This window comes from Phascolarctos cinereus, unplaced genomic scaffold (assembly GCF_003287225.1).
Source record: "Phascolarctos cinereus isolate Bilbo 61053 unplaced genomic scaffold, phaCin_HiC Scaffold_3;HRSCAF=262, whole genome shotgun sequence".
NCBI lineage: Eukaryota > Metazoa > Chordata > Mammalia > Diprotodontia > Phascolarctidae > Phascolarctos > Phascolarctos cinereus.
In genome coordinates, this window is record NW_027555736.1 from 134,332,550 (window position 1) to 134,359,433 (window position 26,884).

At 38.5% G+C, this 26,884-nt stretch overlaps 1 protein-coding gene across 3 annotated transcripts in view; it reads left to right on the forward strand.

Moving 5' to 3' along the window:
• Positions 1 to 26,884, forward strand: part of LRRK1 (leucine rich repeat kinase 1) — a 153,394-nt gene that overhangs the window by 54,726 nt on the left and 71,784 nt on the right. For all 3 annotated transcript variants that reach the window (XM_020963705.2, XM_020963714.2, XM_020963732.2), the window contains exons 4-8: positions 3,336 to 3,507; positions 6,910 to 7,089; positions 7,690 to 7,838; positions 23,336 to 23,562; positions 26,692 to 26,819. In XM_020963705.2, coding sequence (XP_020819364.1) covers positions 3,336 to 3,507; positions 6,910 to 7,089; positions 7,690 to 7,838; positions 23,336 to 23,562; positions 26,692 to 26,819 — 856 coding nt within the window. The remainder of the gene's footprint in view (positions 1 to 3,335; positions 3,508 to 6,909; positions 7,090 to 7,689; positions 7,839 to 23,335; positions 23,563 to 26,691; positions 26,820 to 26,884) is intronic.

The following is a 26,884-nucleotide window of genomic DNA, read 5'->3' on the forward strand; positions in this document are numbered from 1 at the left end:
AGAGATAAAGAGAAGCATCCAAAAATGTACAAGAGAAAACAGAAAGAAATCCAGAAGGCAAGATAGATAAGCAGGGCAGTTTTGAAAGTTCTATGTTGAATTTATCATAAGCTTAAAAGGAAAATCAAGCCGTACATACTAGATATTTATAGTTTTATGCATAGTCCTCTTCTTTTGTTCTACCATGTATATAGAAATGTTTGTTTTGGTTGGTATTTGTTAGGTTCAGAATAAATTTTTTTTTAGAGCAAAGACTGTGGATTTTATACAACACCTATATAACCTGTGAAGTGTGTTGTAGTGAAGAATCTTTTTCAATAAGATCCCTTTCTACTCCGAAATTTTGTGATTCTTTGTTGCTTTTAGGGCTAACAATAGACAACAAAATTCATCCCAAGTGAACTTTGCTTCCACCACTCCCAGAGGTCCACTTCTGAACCCGGGTTCAATAGGTTGTAAATAGGGAATTAGGTTCACTACTGGGTATTTCTAGCAACAGCATTCCTCTTCTTTGACTAGGAATGGTTCAGGAAAAAGTGTCAAGTTGGCCAAGTTAGTCTTCAACTTAGCCAGTCAGTCAATAAGCATTTAAACCAAGCACCTAGTATATGCCAAACACTGTGCTAAGCACTGTGGGGATACAAAGAAAGACAGTGCCTCCTCTCAAAGGAGCTCAGTCTACGAGGGAGGCAAGAAGGAAACAACTGTATACAAGCAATATGCATGTGTGTGTGTGTGTGTGTGTGTGTGTTGTGTGTGTGTGTGTGTGTACATATATACATATACATATATACCAGATAGATTGGAGATAATCAATGCAGGGAAGGCCCTAGCATTAAGGGGAATCAGGAAAGACTTCTCATAGAAAAGAAAATTTATCTAGGACTTGGAGAAAGCATGAGGAGGGAGAATAATTTAGGCATGGGGAACAGCTAGTTAAAACGCCCAGAGATAAGAGATGCGTGTCTTGTTCTTGTCTGAGGAATAGCAAGGAGGCCGATGTCATTGGATTGAATGATATGTGTTGGGGAGTAAAGTTTAAGAAGCCTGGAAAGTTAGGTGGGGGCTAGGTTGTGAAGGGTTTTGAATGCCAAACAGAACACTTTGCATTTGATCCTGGAGGTGATAGGGAGCCATTGGAGTTGGTTGAATAGGGATTTATATGGTCAAACGTGAGCTTTAGAAAGATTAATCTGTCAGTTGAGTGAAGAATAGACTGGTATGGGGAGAAACTTGAGGCAAGGAGGGCAACCAGTAGACTACTGAAATAGTATGGATGTGAGGGGATGAGGACTTGCACGAGGGTGGTGGCAGTGTTCAGAGGAGAAAAGGAGACATATGTGAGAGATTTTTGAAGGTAAAAAAGATGAGCCTTGGCAACAGAGGATGTGGAAGGTGAGATAAGGATTCAAAGACGACACCTAGGCTTTTGAGTCTGGGAGACTTGGAGTATGGTGGTGCCCTGCACAATAGTAAAGAAGTTTGGAAGGGAGGAGAGGTAATGAATTCAGTTTTGGACGTGTTGAGTTTAAAATGTCGACAGGACATCCAGTTTGAGATATCTAATAGGCAATTGGAGATGTGCGTTAGGAGGTTAGGAGAGAAATTAGGACTGGAGTAGTAGCTCTGAGAATCATTAGTACAGAGATTATAATTGAAATCGTGGCAGCTGTTGAGTTCACCAAATGAAATAAGATAGAAGGAAAAGAGAAGAGGGCCCAGGACAGAACCCTGGTTCTTTAAGGGTGCATGACCTGGATGAGGATCCAGCAAAGGAAACTGAGAATAAGTCAGAAGGGAAAGAAGAAAACCAGAATATAGTAGTGTGACAAACACTTGAAGAGAAGAGGACATCAGTGAGAAGAGGGTTATCACAGGAGATAGGTCAAGAAGGATGAGCATCATTAACCTCTACTTTTAGTATTCTTCTCTCCTCCACCTCGTGAGCTCCCAGTTCGCAAACCTAGTCCCTATGCAGTGTGTTCTTAGGAATCAGTCTTATACCTTCATTATTCCTAAGGTATAAAGTCATTGGAAAGATTAATGTGTAAGTCTCCTTTGAGAAGTATTTATATTTTAATAGAGAACAAAATTAAATGTTGGAAATCTCTAATGGTGAGATTTCAGGCAACAGTGATTAGTATGAGGGGCTTTTTTAAAAATTAAGATGAAGATTCCTCCTAGCACATCCCAAACAAAACAAAATAAGGGCCACCTAGTCTGTATACATAGATCAGACCTTTCTCTCACATTTTTAGACTTATGCTAGGCCAATAACCTAATTTCTAGACTGAGGGAAATTCCGTTATCTTAAGATTCACGGAAGGGGAATTTTGATTTCTGCTCTGTGTTCCTTGGGAAGAGAAAGAGGAAGCAACCGGTAAATACTACTGTCATCTACCTTTCAGAAACAAATTTAGATGAGATTTAGAATAGATTTGGGTGAGATAATAAATGAAAAGAAAATGAGTAATCAGTAACTTGCTTACTTCCAAGATACTCATAATGGAAAAAACTGCTGTGTGTGCATTCATGATTGATTGAACCCAGAATCTTTGCGATGTGGTGACTTAGTTCTCTAAGTTATGGGACTTAGCTCTGTAGCTCAGGAAAATCAGTAAATTCAGGACCTTCTGCCTTTAGTCTGGCCCAGGGGTCAGGTCTACTGAATACCTTATAAATTTTTACTGGATTTTAAGTTCCATGAGAGTGGAAACTAATTTTAGCTGATCTTGGTTTCTCAGTTACCACCTAGCATTGTGTTTTCATAGAATAGGTACTTAATAAATATGGTGAAGTGAATCACATTAATAACATGATATCAGAATATTTCAAGTAATTGCAAACTAAAACTTCTCCCAGATGTCTTCACAGCTGGTTTCCCTTGGATCACAAAATCAGGATCATAGAATTTAGACTTAGAAGAGATCTTAAAGCTCATGTGAAGAAATGAAGTCCTAAGATGTGTTTTACACTCCAAATCCAATGCCTCTTTCTAGGTTCTGGATAGTGAGAAAGAGCACTGGGTTCCAGTCTTGATTGTATTTTATTTTCTTTTGTGAATTTGAACCAAGTCCACATCACTCCTATAGTTTCCTAATCTGCAAAATGAGAGGTCTGGGCTGGGGCTCCCATGCAGGAGAGAAATATTCTCTGAGCCGATAGTTCTCTAGCCCTACTCCTCGCTTTTCTCAATAACTTGCTGGGTCCTTGACCCACTGTAACCAACCTGTTTCTCAGTGTATTGTTATTGTCCAGTTTGTGAGATGATTTTTAAAGAACCTCAGGATTTTAAGAAGGAAGCTTGTGCTTAGATCTCTTTATGTTCTCCCCAGTGCCAGCTTTTGAGCATCACTGCGGCCTATGGAGATCTAGAAGCAGTGAGGTACCTTCTCAAAGAAAAATTTGTTGAGTTACCCACGGAGCCAAATGATGATAATCCAGCTGTGGTGGCCGCTTATTTTGGACACATGGATGTTGTAAAAGAATTACTGGATTCCTTACTGGGTAAGTTGTTGGTTGGGAGCCATTTACCAGACATACCATGGCTTTGCATCCCAGTGTACTGGCAAACTTTCAAGGACTGGTATGAGTATTCAGCATGGAGTGATGGAAAAAACATTGGACTTGGAGTTAGGAGAGATTTGGGTTCAAATCCAGACGCTGATACTTTTAACTAGTTGATCTCCATTTCCTCATATGTAAAATAATGATGTCAGTACTTGGAATACTAATCTCACAGGGTGGTTATGAGTGGATATTATTATTTACCAGCAAGCTACAGATATCATTAGGTAGTTTTTTTTAAAGCGTTTTTTCAAACTCTTCAAATTTAGAAAGATTCAGGGTATCCAGCCTCCTTGGCAAAGCAAAATAAAAAAGAGCTCGTTTGTGAAAACTCCCCTCTGAAGGAAAGTGCAAAGTTAGACACCTTTCTGACATTAACTTACAAAAATTGAGGGCTAATGTAAGATATCAAATGAGATCATAATTGTAAAGCCCTTAGCATAGTGCCTGAAACATAGTAAACACTATATAAAGATTAGCTATTATTATTATTGAAACCCAGTGGTCAGGAACTAAGATTAATATGAGATTACTTGCATAAAGCATTTTTAATTGTAAATTGCTGTGCAAAATGATAAGCTATTGTGATGATAATGGAAAACCGTACTTGGGATTATACATAGCCAAAATGATGGTGCTGTAAAAATTATCACTAGCATTCACATGGTGCTTTAACATTTGCAAAGCATCACATATGTAATTTATATGTTATTTTCATTTGATTTTCACCACAACCCTATGAGGTAGGTGCTATTGTGATCTCTACTTTACAGATGAGTAAATAGAGGCCGAGAGATTTTAAGTAATTTGCCCAGGGTCATACAGCTAGTAATTATATAAGGTAGAATTTGAACTTAAATCTTCCTTCCTCCAGGTCCATCTCCTAAGTGCTAGGAGCGATTTTTTTCTTGTGGCCGAAATGCAATCAACAAAAAAGTAGGGGAGATCCACCTTCTACCACCCCTGCTTTCTTAAAGAGGGAGGTGTTTCCATTGCCCAAACAAGCTACAGTGATACAGCATCAACCTGGCATACTTTATGCCCATGTGTCTCTGTCTGGTGGAATAGGGGTTTTCTCCTCTGAATGGAGTACTATGCCTTGGGTCTGTACTGGGATCAATCCCAGATCCGCTTTCAAGTTTTGCTAAGAGGTTTTTCCCTATCCTCAGACAATCCCACTTATCTAGAAGATTTCTGAGTAAAGGGTAGAGGACAGATTGGTTTCAGCACTCCATGAGGTTTGGATTCACTCAAAGAAGACTGAGCCAAGCCATAACCTATTGAGAACCCTCTAAGGACTAAGTACTTTTATTTTGTCTTTTTATCCCTGGTAGCTCTTAATAAATGCTAATTGGGTTGGATTGGATTTATCTTTGTCCCTAAACTTTGGGGAATCTTTCAGATCAGGCCCCATAGAACCCCTTGGAAGAGCCACAAGCTTAATTACTCATTTGGGACAATGATTATTGTACTGGCGTGCATGATGATGATGATGATGCCTGGGTACACTAAAAATTCAGTTTGAATATTTATCATTATGTCTACTACATATAGCACTTTCTTTTTCTTTTTCTTTATTCCTAGCTCTCTCTTCACTGGCGTTTTACTATTCTTTTCATTCTCCTCCCCTTACCTGTACCTTAGACTTGCTAATGACAACCACAGCACTGATTAATTCCAATGGTATCCCTCAAGGCTATCCTAAGATCCTCTCTAGGCTAGGAATAGGGAGGATCCTGGCAAGATTCCTTTCTGTTTTTATTTCTTTTCTTTTGTGAGGCAGTTGGGGTAAAGTGACTTTCTCAGGGTCACACAACTAGTAAGTGTCAAGTGTCTGAGGTTGGATTTGCACTCAGGTCCTCCTGACTTCAGGGTGAGTGCTCTATCCACTACACCACCTAGCTACCCCAAGATTCCTTTCTTTATCTCTCTGCTAGACCAACTGATGGGCTAGAAGAGAATGCTGACATAACTCAAAATGATTTTCGGGGGCTACAGAAAGGAGACTTTTTTCCCATTTTCTGGTAGATCAGCTGTCTTGCTGAGGGTTACTTTGCTGAATTATATAAATCTGTAATTGCTGCGAGCACCTGCACACACGGCTATGTTTATATTCCGGTCGAGTATGAGAGATAGAGGAAGAAACAGGTGGGCCAGGAGGGTAGCAAGTAAAGAACAAGCTCCGTTTATTAATCTGAGGGCTAGGGTTTTTATACCTCATTCGTGGAAACAGCACGCAGAGTAGCAAAGGCAGAGTATCAACAATTATTTTTCTCATGGGAACAGTAACCAGGGAGAGTCCCCCCTGAACAGTTTCCTCACCTCCTGTAATCTTCAAGGTCCTTTTGTTCTCAAGAGAGTCAGAGCAAGGGGGATTGGAGAGCCCACATTTCTGACTTAGGCAGCCACTGGACACAGGAAATCAACAGGTAAAACCTGGACTGGCCTGAATCCTCTGACTTGTCAGTGCTGGCCCTCAACATATAATTACTACTCCCTGTTACCAAAAAGAGATTAACTGAAGAGTGGGAAGGAAGAAGATGTATCTAAACTAAAGGACCATCTTCCTTTGGGATTTAGAGTATGCTAAATTTTGCCCTGGCCATATGACCAGGGAACACTTTTCAATTGACTTCTCTTCAGTCCAGCCTGGACATAGCTAAACTTGAAACTGTGGAAATTTAGTTAGCAATTAGGTAGCCCATAAGAAATATTATTCATTCACTTTCATATATCATATGGTGTATATCATATATCATATGAGTCACTTTTCAAGCCTCTCTAGTTTTCAGGTAAACTTCCTATTTTAAGAAAATCTGGTAAGGTTTGGGAACTCTTTAGTAACCATGGATTTTCAGACTTTTTTTTTTCCTTGAGGCTCTGGAAAGGAGATGATGTTATGATGGAAGGTTGCTAAGGGTGCATGCAAAGAATGAGGTAATTTCCATGGAGATTGGACCAAAAAAAAAAAAGCTGTCATGCTAATTTGAACTTGAGGATATTGCAGCACTACAACCCACGCAGTCTGTTCATTCAGTGTGCTTGTTAAATAGCTTTCATGCTCGAGTAGAGTGGGAAGTGATGGTTATTTCAAGGAGTAGCTCCTAAAGATTTCTGAATATCAGTTATAATTAACAAAGAATTGAGAGAGTATCATGGTACTTAAAAGAAGAACCATCTATTCCCCCCACACTCCTGCCAAATGTTATCAACTTGATGCAAGTATCTTCCAATTAAATCAGGTCTTGTATTTATTAGCAGCCAAAATAAAAGGATCATAGTGATAAAACTGAATGGGATTGTTTAATGTATTTTTTGGATTTTTTTTAATTGCCTTGCTAGGTCCGTGCAGCAAACAACGACTGCTGAATTGGATGCTAGCCATCGCCTGCCAACAAGGACACTTAGATGTAGTTAAACTCCTAGTACTTACTTACAGTGCTGACCCAGAGAGCTATGCAGTAAGGAAGAATGAATTTCCAGTCATTATAAGGTTACCACTCTATGCAGCTATCAAGTCAGGTATGTAATTGCACTTACTGAAGTCTTTACCAAGCCTTAATAATTTTGGGCTGTTGTTTCTTCTAAATTGTTAACAACAGTTGAAGCTGTTAGTGGAGGTGGAACCATGTCCATAGAGTAACCACAATCTCCTATGTTCTCAGAGCTTCCTCCAGATGAAGGCATCTATAACTAGTTTTCCCTCCTCTGTTTCCAAGCATATTATTATATTTAAGTATTTGTCTCTCTATTTCTCTCTTTCTGTCTCTCACTCTCTCTTCCTTGTTCTCTTCATCTTTCTCTTTGACTCCTCCTTTGCACTTGGGGAAATACAGAAACACAAAGAAACTTTTTCACATGGGAGCATTGTTATAAGGTACCCAAATAACAAAATCCCACAAAATTCTGTCACTGATAGGATCTTGATGTTTCAGGGGAAGTAATATACAGAGAGACGTTAAACCAGAGCAAATTTTTTCTTAGTTCCTCTTTCACATGTTGAATTCCCCACCATTGGTAATGACCAGTTCCTTATGGTTTCTTTAAAAAAGAGAGAGAGAGAGAGAGAGAGAGAGAGAGAGACTGAATCTTCTCAGCTTTCTTTTTTTACCTCTTCTTTAGGGAATGAGGATATTGCTATATTTCTGATTCGTCATGGGGCCTTCTTCTGTTCATACATTCTGATGGATAGTCCTGATCTAAGTAAACATCTCCTTAGGAAATATTTCATAGAGACAAGCATACCAGGAACTGGTTCTCCAACAAAAGCAGTAAGTAGCCAGTACCTACAAACTACAGACCTAAGGTGTGGCTTAATCCATTGTGCCTAGGGTGTCCCAAAAGTCTTCGTGTAGTTTTGAGCCACTAATAATAATGACTAGCATTTAAATGGCATATGTAAGCACTTTATAAATATGTCATTTGATCTTTTCAACAACCCTGGGAGGGAAGTGTTATTATTATCCCCATTTTGCAGATGAGGAAACTGAGGCAAACATAGTGACTTGCCCAAAGTCACATAGCTAGTAAATATCTCGGGCTGTATTTGAACTCAGGTCTTCCTGACTCCAGGCCCAGTGCTCTATCCACTGTACCACCTGGCTGCCCCAACATTTAGATTAATTGTCTGTAATCTTTAAAAAATGATTAAAACTGCACTAAGACTTTAGGGATACCCAATATTCCATATACTGCATTTATGATTTTTCTTCTAAAACTGGTTAACTCTGTCATGACTGTCTGGTTAGGAAACAGAAAATTTCTAATACTACATTAGCTAAAAATGGTCATCATGCAATCTAGTAAAGAAAGGGATAGGCTGCTGGATCTGTGATTTTCAAACTGCCTCTCAGTCTACAAAAGATATCTGGCGAATAATCTCATTGTACAATCCATAAAGATTTCCAAATGTACTTGACTTTCTTGGTACGAAATAGGCATGGTTATGTTGTGTCTTTGTACCCAAGTCAGACTTTTGAGTATGTAATCATTTGTGCAACATATTCAATGTTTGCTCAGTTAAAGAAAATTCAAGACTATATGCTTGCAAATTTTACTGAGACCTTTCTTGGGATAAGAGTAAAAGAGAAAATAAAACCAGTAAAAATGTGATTCATAAAATCTCTTCAAAGTTCTTGAAGCACATAGCTTTTTTTTCCTTCCAAATTCATGCAAATTCCAGTGGCAAGTACCTTAAAGTAGGTGTATTTGTATTTACTATAATAACTTTGTTTAGCAGTGGTGCTTTTCAAGTTTTTAATAAAAGCTGTGAAGCAGTGAGATTTAGTAATCAGATGAAGTAATGTCCTGTGAGCCAGAGGTAAGTGCTGTCGAAAATCTGAATTGCCTTGTCTGCTGTCTGTCTCTGTCTTCTGCCTTCTCTGTATCCACATCTTCAGTCTGGGTTCAGAAAACACTTAGCAGTGCATACAGATATGCATTTGCACCATTCGATATTAATGCTTAGTTTGAGTACCGAGTGTTTGTAGTGTTCGATATCTCACAGTTTTAGTGTTCATCTATCTTCATGATTTTGTGTATTTTTGAGGCCAGCAAGCAACAAGGTATCAGTTGATTTGTTACATTTCAAATAATTATCCCCCTTAAATCCTATTTTAAAAAATTGTTTACATAAACTGTACAAATTAGAAAGAATCTTTCCTCTCATATGTGGGTATCTATATATGCATTTATTAAGCACCTATAGTGTGTTAGGCAAATAAATCAATATTAGAGGCAGTATTTCATAGTAAATAGAGACCTGCCTTGGAGGATTTGGATGTACATTCTGCCTTTGACACATTGTAGCACTGTGATTTTTTCCCCCCATTCATTTTAAACTTAAATACAAAATGAGAAAAGAAAAAAAAAGGGCATTTCCATGTACGGAGCAGAACATAAGAGATGATTCAATATAAAACAATAAATTTCCATTTTACGAAAACCTATGCAATAAATACTACACATTGTTTTCAAAGCAACCCAGCTTTTCTGTGCTTTCTTCTAGGTTTTCTTTTATTCTCTGCTCTGTACTTTAAAAAAACATTTTTCTCCCTCCCTACATCACCCTAGAGAAGCTGGCAATTAAACACTAATATATATGTGTATATGTGTGTATATATATGCATATACATACATGCCTATAAACATATATATACATATACATACATATACATGTATGTAAGACCCACTATACATATTTCACTTGTCCTCTGTTTCTCTAAAGGTGGAGAGCATCTTCCTTCATAAATCCAAGTCTTTCCATGTTTTTCTAAATCAACCAACTCATTATTTCTTATGTCACAGCAGTGTTCCATCACAGTCATTTCCTATCTGAGAGATTGTCTATGAAAGGTTTCCCCCCAGTTTGCTGCTTTCTTCCTAATCTTGATTACATTGGTTTCATTTATACTAGTAAATTTTAATTTAAAATAAAATTACTCATTTTACACATCAACAATTTTTTTCTTATTGCTTGCAACATTTTCTCCTTAACCTGGGAGCTTTGAAATTTGGCTATGATGTTCCTTTAAGTTTTCCTCCTGAAGTCTCTTTCAAGTGATGATTGGTGGATTTTTTTCCCTATTTCTGCATTGTCTTCTTGTTCTAGAACTTCAGGGCAATTTTCCTTAATAATGTCTTGTAACATTGTATCAAGGTTCCTTTTCTGATCATAACTTTTAATTAGTCCAGCTATTCTTCTATTGTCTCTCCTTGATTTGTTCTCCAGATCGGTTGTTTTCCTGATGAGATGTTTCATATCTCTCCTATTTTTTCATTCTTTTGGTTTTGTTTTATTATTTATTGCTGTCTTATAATGTCATTAGTTTCCTCTTGCCCAATTCCAGTTTTCAAAGAATTATTTTCTTAAGTTTTTGATTGTCTATTTCTAGTTGGTTGCCTTTCTTTTCATAATTTTCCTGATTTTTTTGGATTGTTCTTTTTTTCCTCTAATTTATTTGATTTTTTTAAATCCTTTTTAAGTTCTTCCAAGAACTCTTTTTGGGCTTGTGACCATTTGACATTTCTCACTGAGAAAAAGAGTGGCTTTTTTAGCTTCACTATCTTTCTCTGAATATGAACCCCATAGTTACTATCTATGGTTGGGTTCTTTCCCCTTTGCTTACTCATTTATATTTATGTTTTGTTTTTAGCAGCTTATTATTTTAATCAAGTTCTAGACCTGAGGTGTGGGGTTTGATGCCCCAAGCCTCAGGTCCTTCTTACTGTTATTTTACAAGCTCTCTCTTGGGGCCTAAACTTAGGCACTCGGAAACCACTCACTCCTGCTTCCCATAGTCCCTCTGGTGGCTGCCAACTTCAACTGTCCTCTCAACTCTGGAACTGAAACCAGGGACTGCTCTCCTACCAGTTCCCCAGCCCGGGACCATGGCTGGTCAGCACAGCTGTGCTTGCCTTCCCTCACAGTGGAAGGTCCCTCAATCTTCTCCTTCTCAGCTGTCTGACCCCCACACTGTCCACAAGGTGAAAGTTCCTGGGCTGAGTCTGCCTTCCAACCCAACTGCTCCCAGGGTTTGTTGTTTGTTGATTCAGCAGTCAGCCTGGAGGTGTTTGCACTTTATTCAGGCCAAGCCTCCACCCCTGAAGACAACTGCTTTACCCTGACTTGTTTCTGGTGTTCTACTTCACTTTAAGGCAATGTTCTGTCTTTTTTTTTTTTGGAGGAAATTTGAGAGTCTAGAGTTTTCTGACCTGTTCTGCCATTTCCCCAGAATCCTCTCTTGCATTGTGACTAGGAATAAGTCATTTAACCTTTTAGTGCCCAAGGCCACTAAGATAAAAACATTCCCCATCTGAATTGATCAGTAGACTTCTCCACCTAGAGGTCCCTACACAAGACCCAGATTCTTCATGAATTCATATATAGACTTATGGGTATGTGTAGGTTTTAAAGCTCTTGTTGAACCAACATGATTATCCTTAAAAATATGGGCTTCTTATTAAAGACCTTTATGTAAAGTCCCCTCTAAAATGATTGCATTTATTGTCTAGGCCACTCATTTGTCCATTCTCTTCTGCCTTTGGACATTTTCTTATATTGTTATTTAACTTTTCATCATTTAAATCTTGCTGTCCTATTTAGACCATAAATTCCTTAAGGGAAGAAGGCCATCATGTCCTCCATAGTGCCCATTACACAGAACGTGCTCTGTAAATATTTGCTGTTTTGATTTAATAGTAAAATATAATGTTCAGATTGATCTACATATACGGGAATACACTGTAGGCTAAGGAAATTTGCCTAATTCCTCAGACTTCTAAAATTAATAGAGGTACCTTGGCATTGTGGATAGGGAGCTGGCCTCTGAGGCAGAAACATACTGGTTGTGCGACCCTGGGTGAATTATTTCACTTTTCAATATTCTAGAGCACTGGTGTCATACTCAAGTAGAAAGGATCCCAGTAGCAGCATATTGACTTAGAAAACTACAAATTGGCATTGTCTGTGTTTTATTGCATTTTTATATATTTTGTTAGACATTTCCCAGTTACATTTTAATCTGGTTCTGGTGGTCAGCAGGCTGTGATTTTGGCACCTCTGTTTTAGACTTCTAAGTTTCAGAGAAGGTGCTAATCTGCATTGGTAGAGGGAGTTTCTTCACTGAGAGTTACTTATGCCAATGGAATAATAGGTCCTACCCAAAACAAAACACTTGAAATGGCATAAAACCAATGAAGCTTTACACGAAAAATTCAAAGGACAGAAAGATCTCTTTCTGTGGCAAATGGATTTCCTTCATTGCTTTTGCTTACAAAATGAAGTCGAAGGAGGGTGAAGCCACATCTGTGGTTCCAGCTGCCTAGAAGGCAATTTTTTAAAAAAATTCCTTCTTTTAAAAGAAGAAAGAATAAAGTAACAGTTGGTTGAGTATTTTTCTGCCATATCATGGCTTTAAAGTTTAGTGAAGTGAATTATTTTCACTGTGAGTATCCTAAGAAAAGTTGATTTTGTTTCTGTGAAAAGGGACTTTCATGGTTTGGCATTGTCACACCCTAGCAAGAGCTGGAAAACATTTTGAAAGTTGTAGTAGATGCCAGGAAAGAGCTAATTAGGTCCTGGAATCCTGGTGCTGCTTCTCCCTGCTCAGTGGTTTCCAACGTTGGGTTGGGGCTTTTTTGGTTTGGTTTTTCACCCTTGCAAAAATAACTGAAACTCACATTAGTTTTAATCTTTACTTGGGAAATTGTTTGTTTCCTTAAAAAAAAAAAAGCACCTAATAATCCAAAGTCAGGCAGCCTAAGTCAAAAAAAGCAACCATTCTTATTGCCTTCTATATCAAATGTATGCTAGTAAACTGGCATATTTATAGTTTTTAAATTCAGAGTGACCTACCAGATGAATCATTGTATACTTTGGGGCCACACTATTCACATGCCTATCCAAGCCTCCTCCATTTAGAAACCAGTTTTGTCAAATCTACTGTAGTTAATGTTCTAATGGCTTATAGAGCAGAGGTTCTTAACCGTTTTAGTCTTATGAACCCTTTCAGAAACCTGATGAAACCTATAGGCCCCTTCTCAGGATAATGTTTTTATATGCATGAAATAAAATACATAGGACTCCAAAGGAAACCAATTATATTTAAATATAGTTATCAAAATATTAAAAGTTCCAAGTTCACAAACCCTCTGTGAAATCTATTCCTAGACTTCCAGGGAGTCCATGGACTTCAGGTTAAGACTCCACGTTATAGACTCACAACTCCATAGGCCCTGGTGGGCTTGGGGCATACCTGGAATGGTGGCCTTTCCACTATTGGAGGAAAGTGAAGGAGGCTATACTGCTCCATATATAAGGGTTTCATAGAATCACAGAATTTGAGAGTTGCAAGGGAGCCTCAGAGGCTATTTAGTCTAAATCATACACAAAATTGTAACACTATAAGATACTCAACAAGTGTTCATCAACGAGCTTTTGGTTTCTGGTCCCAAGACCATGTCCCAGGATCATAGGATCAGAGATTTAGAAGGGATTTTAGAGGCCATAGAGTCAACCCTCCAACCCCATCTTGAAGATGCAGAAAAAGAGGTTCAGAGAAGTTAAGTAATCCCTTTCCACTGCCATTATAATGACTTCAGTTTAGGCATTTTTCTTCTACTGAAATAGTCTTCTAATGGATCTTTCTCCCTCCATTTTTCTTTCTTCTCTAATCCAGCCTTCATATCCCTGTCAAAGTAATTTTTAGAGGATAACCACTCTGATCATTTTACTTCTTTACTCAAAAAACATCCATAGCTCCCTATTGTCTACTGAATAAAGTGCAAACTCTTTAGCCTGGTATTTTTAAGCCTCCTGCAATCTGGCTCCAACTCATCCTATCTAGCCATATGTCAAACTGTTGTACTTTACGCACTCCATGTTCCAGTCAAAATGGTTTTTCAGCCAGAACTCATACTCTCATCTTTCTCTATTCCATCTCTTTGGCTTTTCTCATCTCCCAATATCTGGAATAGACTCCCCTGCCCCTCAATCTCTGTTGAAATCCCTGCTTTCTTTTAATTGATTCAATTTCAATCAGTCGATTGATTCAATTCAATTCAATAAACATTTATTAAATACCTGTTGTGCATAGGGCTCTGTGCTAAGCTTTGGGGAATACCAAAACAAAAGTGAAAACAGACCCTGCCCTCAGGGAGCTTACAGTCTAACAGGTACTCTCTCCTTTATGAGGCTTTTCCTGATGATCTTACCCCAGTCCACCCCTCCAAAATTGGAAATGATCTCTTCCTTTTCAGATTTCTCATAATTCTTCTTGAACCTGTCCTTTACATTTGTCACACTCTAAACTGTATCATGATTGCTTACCAGAGTGTCTTATTTCCCACCTCAATTCCCAGTGAATTGTAAACTCTGTAACTGTAGAGAACTGTCTTCACTTCGTGTCTTTAGTGTTTAGCACAGTCCATTGCAAGTGGTATAGGTGCTCAATACATGTTTCTTGAATTGAATTAATTTGTAATTGTTAGCACAATATTCTCTCAAGAGGCCAGATTGCAAGAACTAAAGATACTTATCTTTTATTCTGGTTTTGCTTTTTTTCTTCTATTAAGATAGCTTGAGCATCTGAAAAAAAAAGTAATTATGATAGCTAATATTTATATGATACTTTTAAGGTTTGCAAAATGCTTTACATATATGATTTCATTTGATCCTCACAGCAAACCTGTTAGATGTTACCATCTCTATTTTACAGATCAGGAAACTGAGGCAGGCAACTGTAAAGTGACTTGATGAGGGTCACATAGGTACTATGAATCTGAGGCAAGATTCAAACTCAGGTCTTTTTTACTCCAAGTCTGGCTCTTTATCTATTAGTGTCTCAATTCAGTATTCTCTCTCTCATACTGATATTTGAGAGGTATTTTGAGTAACATTTATTTATGCTTTTTCTCAGTAACCCATTTCTTCTCTTGGAGGAAGGAAGTCTGTTGATCACAAGAGGTTAGGAATATCTACCTTAAAGACCTATGGCTAACCCGTCATGCAATTTATTCTGTTACAAGTTACCATACACACTTTTCTTTTCTTGTTTTTACTTCTTCTCTGTCTCCCTTCTTCATTCTTCTTTCTTCCTTTATTTTTCTTCTCTTGCTTTAGGCCTGTTGGTATACCACTCATAGACATTATGTAGTCCTAAGGTGCCTAAAGAGACCATCAAACCCTGTTTCAGCAACTCCAAAATTGTGTCTGCTCTTTTACTTGGGGTTCTGTGAGTTCCTAGGACTTCATATTCCAGGCCCTCTTTAGGTCCCTAAGTCTGAAACTATTACACTTCCACTTTAGTCCTCCTCCAGTTCTTCATCTTGGTGTAGAAGAAGCCCCTAGCTCTATTAGGTCATACCAGCAAAATGCAAGCTCTGGAACGCCCTACCAGCCTAGAAGAGTTCTGAGTATGGTCCCGTTTTGAATGTGGATTGACTTTTGCCCATCATCTAAGTACCAGCCATGCCAAATTGAGAGGGGTGTCCACAGGGGCTAGATGCAAGGGGGATGATTTTATGGCCATGGTAGCTCTCAAAGACCATCTCCTAGGTCACAGAGAATTTGTAGCTGGCTTTAGTATGAGGTATCCGTGCTGAAGAAACCCTGGATCATTTAATTGCTACTTCCTTCAATTTGTTCTAAAACCAGCTATTGAGGGAGTACAAATTCTCTGCCTAGAAATTCTTTTGGCGCTCTCACTTCCCAGAGGCACGTTCACTGTGCTTGTATTTGCACTAAAAGTTGGTATTCTTTTATAATGTATTGTTGTATTAGTGAAGTCTCAGTGACATTCTGTTTTTGATTTTGCTGTGATATTCATGAATGTAATCATGCCATGGTTGGCTTTCTTCCCTAGGAATCTTGTTTATTGTGAGTCTTCCTGGACTAAACACAGGCAGAAATGAGGGCTTTGAGGGTTACTATGATAGATTTAGACTTCAACAATACTCGATGTGAGGCCTTTTTAATTGCGTGGTTTTTTTTTCTTCTTCTGTCTCTGAGTAAACATTTGGGCAGCCTATAATCTTTGAATATGACAAAGGAAATGACCTTTTTTAATGAAAGTTTTTATACTGGGTTTAGCCCCAAATACAATCTTCACAAGTTTCCAACCAGAGATAGCTTCGTTTTGAAGCCATTTCTGTAATTGTAAATATAATATCAAATTAATTTATAAAGGTTTCTCCTATCATTTATATACACATATATATATATACACACACAAACACACACATATATATATATGTGTGTGTTTGTGTGTGTATATATATATGTTTAAAGTTTCTGCATATCTTAAAAGCTCTATTTAAATGCTGGCCTTATTTGCTATTATTATTGTTATTGTTATATTATTCTGGATATAAAATCATGACCCTAACAATATAAGCCCCAAGAATGTATAGGTAAATGACCAAGAAGAGACTTAATTTTAGGAACTTTCCCCACCCTTTTTTTCTTCTTCCTTGTGCCTAAGGAAGTTGGTTGCAAATAGCCACCCATTTCTCAAAAGGTAAATAACTAAAATTTGAAATATTTATATATATGTGTGTGTGTGTGTGTGTGTGTGTGTGTATTTACTGCTATATTTGTTTTTATATTGTGTAGATTTTCCCTTGTATCTTTCCCCCTCCCTCCCCCAGAGAGTCATTCGTCATCATAGTTTTTTTTAAAAGAAAAGGGGGAAAACCAGCAAAACTAATCAAAGTATAGGGCGAAAAAATGACATTGTGTGCAGTGTTCCCCACACATGCTGTACCTTCCTATCTTGACAAATGGGAGGGGGAAGGTATTTTTTCTTCTTTGGTATGAAGCTTATTCTTTGTAATTTTGCAACCTGCATTTTCTGTTGTTCTGTGGCAGTTGTTTTTTGCACTCACACCATTGCAATCCATATAAACATTATTTTTCACGCTCTGCTGACTTCATTTTGTCTCAGCTCATGGAAGCCTTTCCATGCTTCTCTATATTCACCATATTCTTTGTTTCTTATGGGGCATTAATATTCTATTACATTCACATACAAGAATTATTTTAGCCATTTCCCCAATCATTGGGCATCTACTTTTGTTTCCAGTTCTTTGCTACCTTGAAAAGTACTGCTATACATGTTTTGGGGGTAGAGATCTTCTAGATTTGTGAATTCTTTCTCCTAAAAGCAGCTCTGGCCAGAAATAAAAAGATTAAAACTTTGTACCATAATTCTTCCTCCTCCTTCTCCTCTTCCTCTACCTTTTTCTCCTATACTTTTCCCCCTTCCATTCCATTCCCCCTGTCTTTTCTCTTCCCCCTTCCACTCTTTCCCTCAATTCTTTCCCCTTTGTGTGTATGTCTCTCTTTCTCTCTCTCTTGTCCTCATATGTGTCTATTTGTATATGTGTGTGTGTGTGTGTGTATATGTGTATTTATGTATATATGTGTCTATATATCTACATAATTATCACATGTGTGTATATGTGTAAAACTAGAGATAGCATGGCAAAGAAAAACCAGGAAGACTTGGATTTAAGGCCTGCCTCTGATCTGTCCTGGCTATATCACCCTGGCAACCTCTCAGCGCCCTAATGAACTCTCTGAGACTACATTTAAATTGTAGAGCAGTTGCCTTCCTGTATTAGTAGAGGGAGTTTCTTCACCTGGAAGTTATTTATACCAGTGAAATCATACCAGCCCTTATCACTGTCACTATCACTATCACTGTCCCTCTATAGAACTGATTAATGACATTAGCCATTGAGCCATGTAGAGCATGGACTGGACTTAAGCTAATACAGCATCATATGTCCACAGGTTAAATTTCTTGATGACAGTTGAAAATGTGTGAACAGCCAGCTGTTCATAGGGTACATACTTTGTATAAAGTACCATGTTTGCAGATATGGTGGATAAGGAGAATATTTTAGAGACATATCACCTTAAATCATAGAACTGAAAGGAACCATTCTTCTGAGTCTTCCAGGTTAATAATCTCAATGTTCTCTTTGAATCCTCACTTTCCCTTACCCCACGTTTCCAGTTAGTTGCCAAGGGTTTCCATTCCTCCCTCCATAACCACCTCTCATCCATCCCCTTCCCTATACACACAACCACCCTTTTAGTTCAGGTCCTTGTCATCTCATGCTCTCTCTGCCTCAAGACTCTCTCTTCTCCAGTCTTCTTTCACACATGTGCTAAAGTGATTTTCCTTAGGTTGTGTATATGATCAGGTCACTGTCCTACTGAGCAATCTTTAAGGGCTCTCTATTGTCTCTAAGATAAAATATGAACTGTTCTGTGTAGTTTTCAAAGTCCTTAAATAACCTGCACCAAACCTGTATTTCTAGAGTCATGCTACATGACTCTCCAGTCTGGCCAAATGGGCCTTCTCAGCTATTCCTCGCACAAATGACACTGTGCCTTCCATTACCATGCCTTTACCCTGGTCTTCCCCCATGCCTATACAGGACTCCCCTCTCCCCTGTCCCTCATGTAATTCCTTTTCTTCTCCAAGACCCAGCTCAAGCCCCTGACTCCTTTCACCTACTAGTGTCCTCTCTCTCTACTTTATATTCACCTATATTGTAGTTATTCTGCTTATATCTAACCAGCATATATGAAAACATGTCTTTGTTTGCCTCCCCAGTTAGAATGTCAGCTCCTTCTGAGTGGGGCTTATTTCATTCACTTCATCTGTATCCTCAACTACTAGCACAATACCTGATACAAAGCAGGTGTTCAGTGAATGTTTATTGGTCAACCTTTCTGCTAAACTGTACTAACTTCTTCATTTTACAGATGAGGAAGCTCAAGCCTAAAGAGAATAAATCACTTGCCTAGTATGCCACGAATAGTTAGTGACAGAGCTCAGTCTAAAATTCTGCCATTTCCACTTTATGTTGTAGTCATTTGTGTATGCTTTTTCTCCCCTACTAGACTTTGGAGAAGGGAGAACAAGTATTTCTTAAATGCCTACTTTGTGGCAAGTACTATGCTTTACAAACATCCCATTTGATCCTCACACGACCCCTGTGAGGTAGGTGCTATTATTACCCAGTTGAGGAAACTAAGGCAGAGAAAGGCTAAGTGATTTGCCCAGGATCACCCAGCTAACGTCTGAGCCAGGCTTTGAACTTAGGTCTTCCCGACTGTAGGCCCAGTGCCCTATTCATTGCACCACCTTGCTGCCTAGTTATAAAAGGGATTAGTATGTGCTCAGGTCAGAAAGGAAGGTTGGGGCCCACATTTTGGAGGGTCTTGAGTGCCAAGCTACAAGTTTGTAATTTGGAGTGGAGAGGCACTGAAGTTTTAAGCAACATCATGATGTGGTCAGACCTGTGCATTATGAAGAGTACTTTGGCAGCAGTGTTAAGACTGGATTGGAGACTGAAGTGACTGAAGGTAGAGAGATCAGTTAGGAAGATATAATAAGCAGAACCAAGAGAACCTCATATACAGTAACAGCAATATTGTTTTAAAAACAGCTTTGAGTAACTAACTCGTGTTGAGTATTATAAATACTCAAATCAACTACAAAGGACTTATGAAAGAAGTTACTATCTTCCTCCAGAGAAAGAACTGATAAACGTATAGTATGTATGGTACAGTTCCACATATATACATAATTGTATCTAATGGTAGCCATCTCTGGGGTGGGGTGACGAGGGAGGGAAAAATATAAAAATATAAAAATATAAAAAGTGCACAGCAGAGAATAAGAGAATTTAGAAGGAAGCATAGAAAGCAGAATAGCTTTGAAAATGGTGTGTAATACTTACTATATAGGGTTTTTTTATATAATGAATAGTTTTATAGTGAATCCTCTTTTCATATTGTGCTATGTACATGGAAATGTTCTTTTTTTTTGGCCTATGTATTTAAGTTCAAAATGAATAAAAAATTTTTTTAAACTTTAGAAAAAAGAGGTAATGAATATCACAACTAAGTTGATAGAATAAAAAATGGAAAGGAATTGATGCAAGAGATGTTTCTAAAGTAGAATCAGCAAGTAACTGTTGCCCAGGAGCAATAGGGTTCATCTGCAGGGGTAAAGGAAAGGGGGGAAAAAGCCATTTTAATTATGCAGAGGGCTTGAGTCTGGGAGTTTGGGAGAATTGTGGTGTCAGCAGAAATAGTAAAGTTAGGAGGAGGGGCGGGTAATGGGAGGGAGATGTCCTTCATTTTAGAGTTTTGAAGTGATGCGGCACATCTAGGCAGAGATAAACGACAGTAGGAAACCACTGACCACAGCTTACGGGAAAGGGCAGGACCAAAGATGAAGTTTTTGATGTACATCTGTATGTAGTTGATAATGCAATTCATGGGAATAGATCAATTAGCCAGATAAGTTTAGAGAGAATAGAGAAAAGGGCTTAGGATTGGACCCAACAAAGGTACCAAAGAAAGAGCATGAAAGTCAGGAAGGAGAATCAGGAGAGCATGGTAACATAGAACCAAAGAAAAGAGGTGGAAAAGGACAAGGTGGACAACAGTGTCAGATACTGCATTGATACCAATCAACAAACATATGTTAAAGGTCTGCTCTGTTCCAGGAGCTGCATATAAAGTCCCTGCCCTCAAGGAGCTTCTATTCTAAAAGGGGAGACAAAGTGCATCTATAGAAGTGTATACAAAACAGATACAAGGTAACCTCGGGAGAGAAGTCACTAGCAGCTGGGGGGCCAGGAAAGGCTTCATGCAGAAAGTGACACTTCAACTGAGTCTCTTTTTTTTTTTTGCTTTTTTTTTTGGCAAGGCAATTGGGGTTAAGTGACTTGCCCAGGGTCACACAGCTAGTAAGTGTCATGTGTCTGAGGCTGGATTTGAACTCAGGTCCTCCTGACTCCAAAGCCAGAGCTGTATCTACTGTGCCACCTAGCTGCTCCTCGTCTGAGTCTTGATAGAAACTAGGGATTCCAAGAGATGGACATAATCAGGGAGGCAGGCATAGCAGACAGTCTGTGCAAAGGCCAAGAGATGAGACATGGAGTGTTGTGATGAGAAACAGCAATTAAAAAGAGGGTAAGGGGGTTGAATTTGGAGATAAAGACTTTAGATAAGTACCTTAAGAAGGAGTGATTTCAGTCAAGGGGTGAGATCAGGAGCCATATTGTAAAAAAAAAAAAAGTAGGTGGCGAGAAGGTGATAGATACTATTCTTTCTAGCAGTTTGGCAGTAAAGGGACAAAGAAGGGAGAGGTTGCTTTAAAAGATAAAGGAAAGCTGAAAACCCTACTGTAGACTCCTCTAAGCTATTCCTGCTTTTCTCACCTTCTTCATTCTAGTGATGGGAGCTGCCTTCTTTATTTGTGGGTTACATATAAGGGGAGGATTACCTTTATTAGATGGGAGGAACCAGAAGGATGGTTCCTTAAAAAGAATAAAGGTATTAGCTGAAGAAAACATTTTTCTAATTCGGGGGAAAATATTAATGAGGTTTGACACCAGTAAACATGGGGAATATTGAGTTATGTCTTTCCATAGAGGATAATAGAGTAATAGAATTTAGAGATGGAAAGACATCTTAGAAATCATTTAGTTGAATCTCCTAATTTTAGAGATAGGGAAACTGAGAGCCATAGATATTAAGTGCCCAAGATCACACAGTTAAATTTGGTGGCAGAGCCAGAAATGTAACCTAGATATATTAATTCTCAGTCTACTAAATCATGCTGCAAATATAAGCTAAACAGATCCATTTTAGGGTTGAACAGATATTGACCTGTACTGAGAACCAGATTTATTGAGTTCACTAAACCTCTTTGTTTTATAGTGAATAGACTTCTCTTATGGTAGTTATGGATATTTTTATAGACCCTCATTCATGAGACTTGAAAGAGTAATGACAATACATATTTATATACAGCTTTCAGTTAACAAAAAGCTTGCCTAACTACAACACTGTGAGGTAGGTAGAACTTTTTATACATGATTTTATTTGATTTGTCATGGGATCCTACATTTAGATAATGCAAAATGTAACTCCTTAAAGGCAGAAGAACATGAGATCTTAGTGGTGAAGAATCATCTAATTATGTTTTTTTCTCATTACCCCTCATTTTCTGGCACTGAGACTAGACTGCAGTGTACATCCTGATAAGAGCAGAGAATCAAAAATTCTCTAGGAGTAACAAATTCCTTGGAATTAAGTATTCAAAATAATACGAAATACCTATTTTTCTATGTTACTCTTGAGTAGCATCCTTATCTAAGCACCTAGCCCCTAGTGGGTGCTAGTAGTATAATGGCTCTACTGAAAATCAGGTTTATGGGAAGGGGGAAAGCCTTCCCTATAACTTAGAAGTAAAAAATAGTAATGTGGTGGGAAGAGGCCCAGACTTGAAAGCAAGACATGATTAGAATAAGTGGGTGGTCTCTCTCTGGCCCCCTCGGGTCTCTTCTACTTCTGGATCCTATGAATCTGAGATGATAAGGCTCTATCCTAGTTACCTTGTCTCTAGAAGGAATGAATGCTTAAATAAAACATAGGTGATGTGCCACCATCTAGTGTCCATAGAAGGAAATTCTCTCAACTGATGCCAGCTTTGAAGGCAAAAATACTTGGGTAAATAGTTTCCAAACCATTTTTTGATATCTTTCCATGCAGACTTCACTGGGTTGTTAACATTTTTCCATTTACAAAGCACTAATTTTTGTTTATATTCCTGCTTTTCTAATTTTTTTTTCCGATATGGATTTCCAGTTGCTTTGGAGAAACAGACCCCAAAACCAGATTTCCTTCCTCAGAAACCTAATTGGGCTTCAAGTTCTTTGGTAATCAAGATGTAAGAAAAATACCCAGATTGTGTGTTCCAGCAGTTAACCATATCCTTTTCTCCACCACAAGCAAACTGCCAACTTCTCTAGCCCAGAGAAGACCAACTTAGTTAATGGGTCTGATCATTTTTGTAGCCATCTCCTTCCACCAGCAGATAAGGTCATTCAGTCATAGATTCATTATTGGAATGAACCTCATTTTGTATATGAGAGAACTGAGGCCAGTTCACCTAGATTGGTGAGCTTACTTGTCTAAAGTCAAATAGAAAAATGGTAACTATTAAGAGTTAGAGCCAGACTTTGAACCTAGGATGTTTGTTGGTTCCAAGACCCATGATCGTTCTTTTGTGGCATTATGTTCATCACAAAACAACATGGAAATGTAGTTTTAAAGGATTTCCCTTTAAAAAAGAATGGACTTAAACCACACTATATAGTGGCTCCTTGCAGATTGAATGTGTATTAATTAACATGTGTTTTTCCTTTCTTCCCTTTCCTCTACCCCAAACATTAGGCCCTCCGTGTGAAATGGTCCCATCTGAAGTTACCGTGGGTGGATCTAGATTGGTTAATCGATATTTCATGTCAGATCACAGAGTTGGACCTTTCTGCCAACTGCCTGACTTCCCTCCCATCTGTCATTCCCTGGGGACTGATAAACCTGCGAAAATTGAATCTCTCTGACAACCAGCTGGTAGAGCTGCCCAGTGTGCAATCCTCTGATGAAATCATCTGTACCAGGTGGGCTGTAGTCCCAAGTCATGGAAGAGTGAGTGTGAAAGGAATAATTCATTCTCCAGGGAGAGAGCTACATTTCTCCTCTTGCCAATTTTCCATCATTTTATTTTATGTTTTCAAATATAATTTCCTCTTGGAAATTTGAGCAGGAAGTTCCTTCCTTCTTACAAATCAATTTCCAGCAAGGAAAGACCCTCTTCCTCTGCTGCTCTGTCCCTACTTCATTCCCTTAAATGGACTGCTATCTTTGACTAGGCCCATAATGTTATGGTGTTATCCTTAGGGTACAAAAAATATTAATAAGCCCTCATCAGAAGGGCCTGCACTTTGAATTTTAACCGACTGATTGACCAGCTGGACCAGCACTAAACATCACCCAAGACAGTCTGTGGGCTATCTTGGCTGACATGTTAATGTGACGTGCCTGAACAAATATTCTTTTGTTCTGAATATATGTATGGCTTACCTACAGAGCTGTAACTATGAATTTTTCTGACTGAGACAAGTACCACAAACCACACCTGGATGTAATGATATAAAGGGTGTTCCCAGTTGAGCTGGGGATGGAGGCAATGGGGACAGAAAGAATGCAGGTCACCAGGGCAAAGTCATTGCTGGGGAAGTCAATATAGGAGCAGAGTTCACCTCAGCCTGCTATCTGATAGTTTCCTGTTTTAACTGATTATTTTTATTTGGTGCCCTGGGGCAAAGCCATAATTTGCCTAGCTCTATTGATCAAAACCTGAGTATGCCTCATCATCCCATTCTTCAGACCACAGACTCAGCTAATAGCTCATCGGTGTCTCTATCTCTAGCCACAATGAAAGCACAACAGTTTTCCCCCAATTGACACCCAGGCTGAAGGAACTTATGTTGGATCCCCCTGACATGGAGGACAGTTTAACCAATTAGCAGATCCCTGAAGCTTACATCTTCCAATCGACTGATCCAGGGATTTTACTACAAAGCTCATCAACTTTCTTTTCCTCCCCCATTATCTCTGAGACTGGGGTGAACTGTTACAAGTGGGCTGGAGCTCATTTCCCGGAAAAGAATGTAAGAGCAAAGGCACATGAAACAACAGGGATTCTCTTTAACCTTTAAATTCAGTTTTGTTTTATTCTCAGATCTGCCTTTTTTCCTTCCTCCTCCCCTCATCCCACCTCTCCCCATTGACAAAGCAAGACAAACAAAACTCTGTTACAAACCTGTATGGTCAAGCAAAACAAATTCCTATATTGGCCATGTCTGAAAAATAATATGCTTTAATCTGCATTCTGAGTCCTTTCAATCCGGAGGTGGGTAGCATTAGGAGACTTCTGGATTAACGATTGGTCATTGTGTTGATTAGAGTTCCTAAATCTTTCATTGTTGTGTTGTCTGTTGTTATTGTATAAATTGTCCTCCTGAACATAATAGAGTTTCTAAATTTGGCAACTAAGTGAGGGGCTGCCCTAAGAGTGCTGGAGTAAAGATTAGAGAAGAGCAAGTAAGAATTAAGTTATTATTCTTTATTCGTCTTGTGCAGGAAAGCTTTTCTCCAAGATCTGGGATCTAAATGTTTTCTGACTCCATAACGGATGAGGGGGGGAGGTCATAATGAAAAGCTTTTAATTGAGAGGTATAGGAGAAGAAACATCCCTCAGAGAGCCTCCATGAAGCACCTGGCTCTTAGCCCAAGCTTAGAAGAGGAAAGAGGGGCAGGGAGAAACAAGAAAGAAGACAGTGAGATGGGTAATGCTATAGGGGGAGAAAGGAGAAGTTTATGCTTAGGATCTGAGGGTATAGTGCTGAAAGTAATCTTAAAAAATGTAAAGCTATTTCTTTACTTGACAAGTGAGGAAACTGAAGGTCTGAGAAGGGATATCACTGATCCAATGCCATACAACTAGTAAAAGTCACAATTATGATTTAGACTGGGGGTGGGGCACCTGCGGTCTCAAGGTCACATGTGGCTCTCTAGGTCCTCAAGTGCGGCCCTTTGACTGAATCCAAATGCGGATTTGTTATGTAAAATTTGGGTTCAGTCATAGGGCTGCGATTGAGGACCTAGAGGGCCACATGTGGCCTCAAGGCTGCAGGTTCCACACTCCTGATTTAGACCTATGTCCTCAGGCTCCAAATACAGAACTCTTTCTAGTAAGTCAGGCTGATTGATTATTCTAAGTTTCTCCTTTTTCTTGGATTTAGGTAAAATACTAGGTTCCTCTACCACCACCACCAGTGGGTCAATATTTTTTAAAATGCTAACTTTGTACAAATTTTTTTTCTTTAAAAGAGGTCTCATTTGAGGGCTGTGGCCTGTATTTGAACCCCTACAAAGAAAATTGCATCTTTGAGGTAAAAGGAAGGAAAGAAAGAAGAAAACACATATTTATTAAGTACCTACTATGTGCTAGGCATTGTGTTAAGCTCTTTACAAATATTATCTCATTTGATCCTCACAACAACCCTGGAGGTGCTATTATTATCCCCATTTTACAGTTGAGGAAACTGAGGCAGGAAGAGGTTGACTTGTCCAGGGTTACACAGCTCTGAAATGTCTGAGGCTGGATTTGAACCTAGATCTTCCCTACTCCAGGTACAACACTCCATCCTTTGTACCCAGCTGCCTCTGCAAGTATAACCAATATAGTTGTCTATTTTAATCTTTTTAATGTTTGAATATACTTTTCATTCACCCTGAGGCATGATGACAATTTTATCTACTCAAATTCATTTAAATTATGATATTTTGACTACTGGCCTTTGAATAGAACACTGCAGATTTTTTTTTCTTTAGCCCTTATGGGGGGAAAAATATTGTTAAAATAGTAAGAGCTGACATTGGGGTTTAAAAAACACTCATATCTACTACGATCTTCACAACCATTTTGTGGGAGGTAGCTGTTATACCCATTTTACAGATAAGGTAATAACTGAGACTCAAATTAATTAAATGACTTCCTGAGGTTCACCCAACTAGTGTTTGAGCCAGGATCTGAAACCAGGTTTTTCTACCTCCAAGCATAATATTCTATGTACTGCATCACATGGTCTGTCTTGTACAAGCAGGAAAACTATGATATCATTGTTTTCAGAACAATGATAAAAGCTTCACCGGTGATTTTACTTCCCTTGTCTTTATTGCAGGTTACTTGAAATTGATATATCCAGCAACAAGTTGTCACATCTTCCTCCTGGATTTTTACACCTCTCAAAACTTCAAAAGCTGACGGCTACAAAAAATTACTTAGAAAAAATATTTGAAGAAGAAAATGGTATGTTGATCTCTAGTAATCTGATGGAATTTTTTTTCCTCCTGAAAAAGAGTTTGCATCAAATA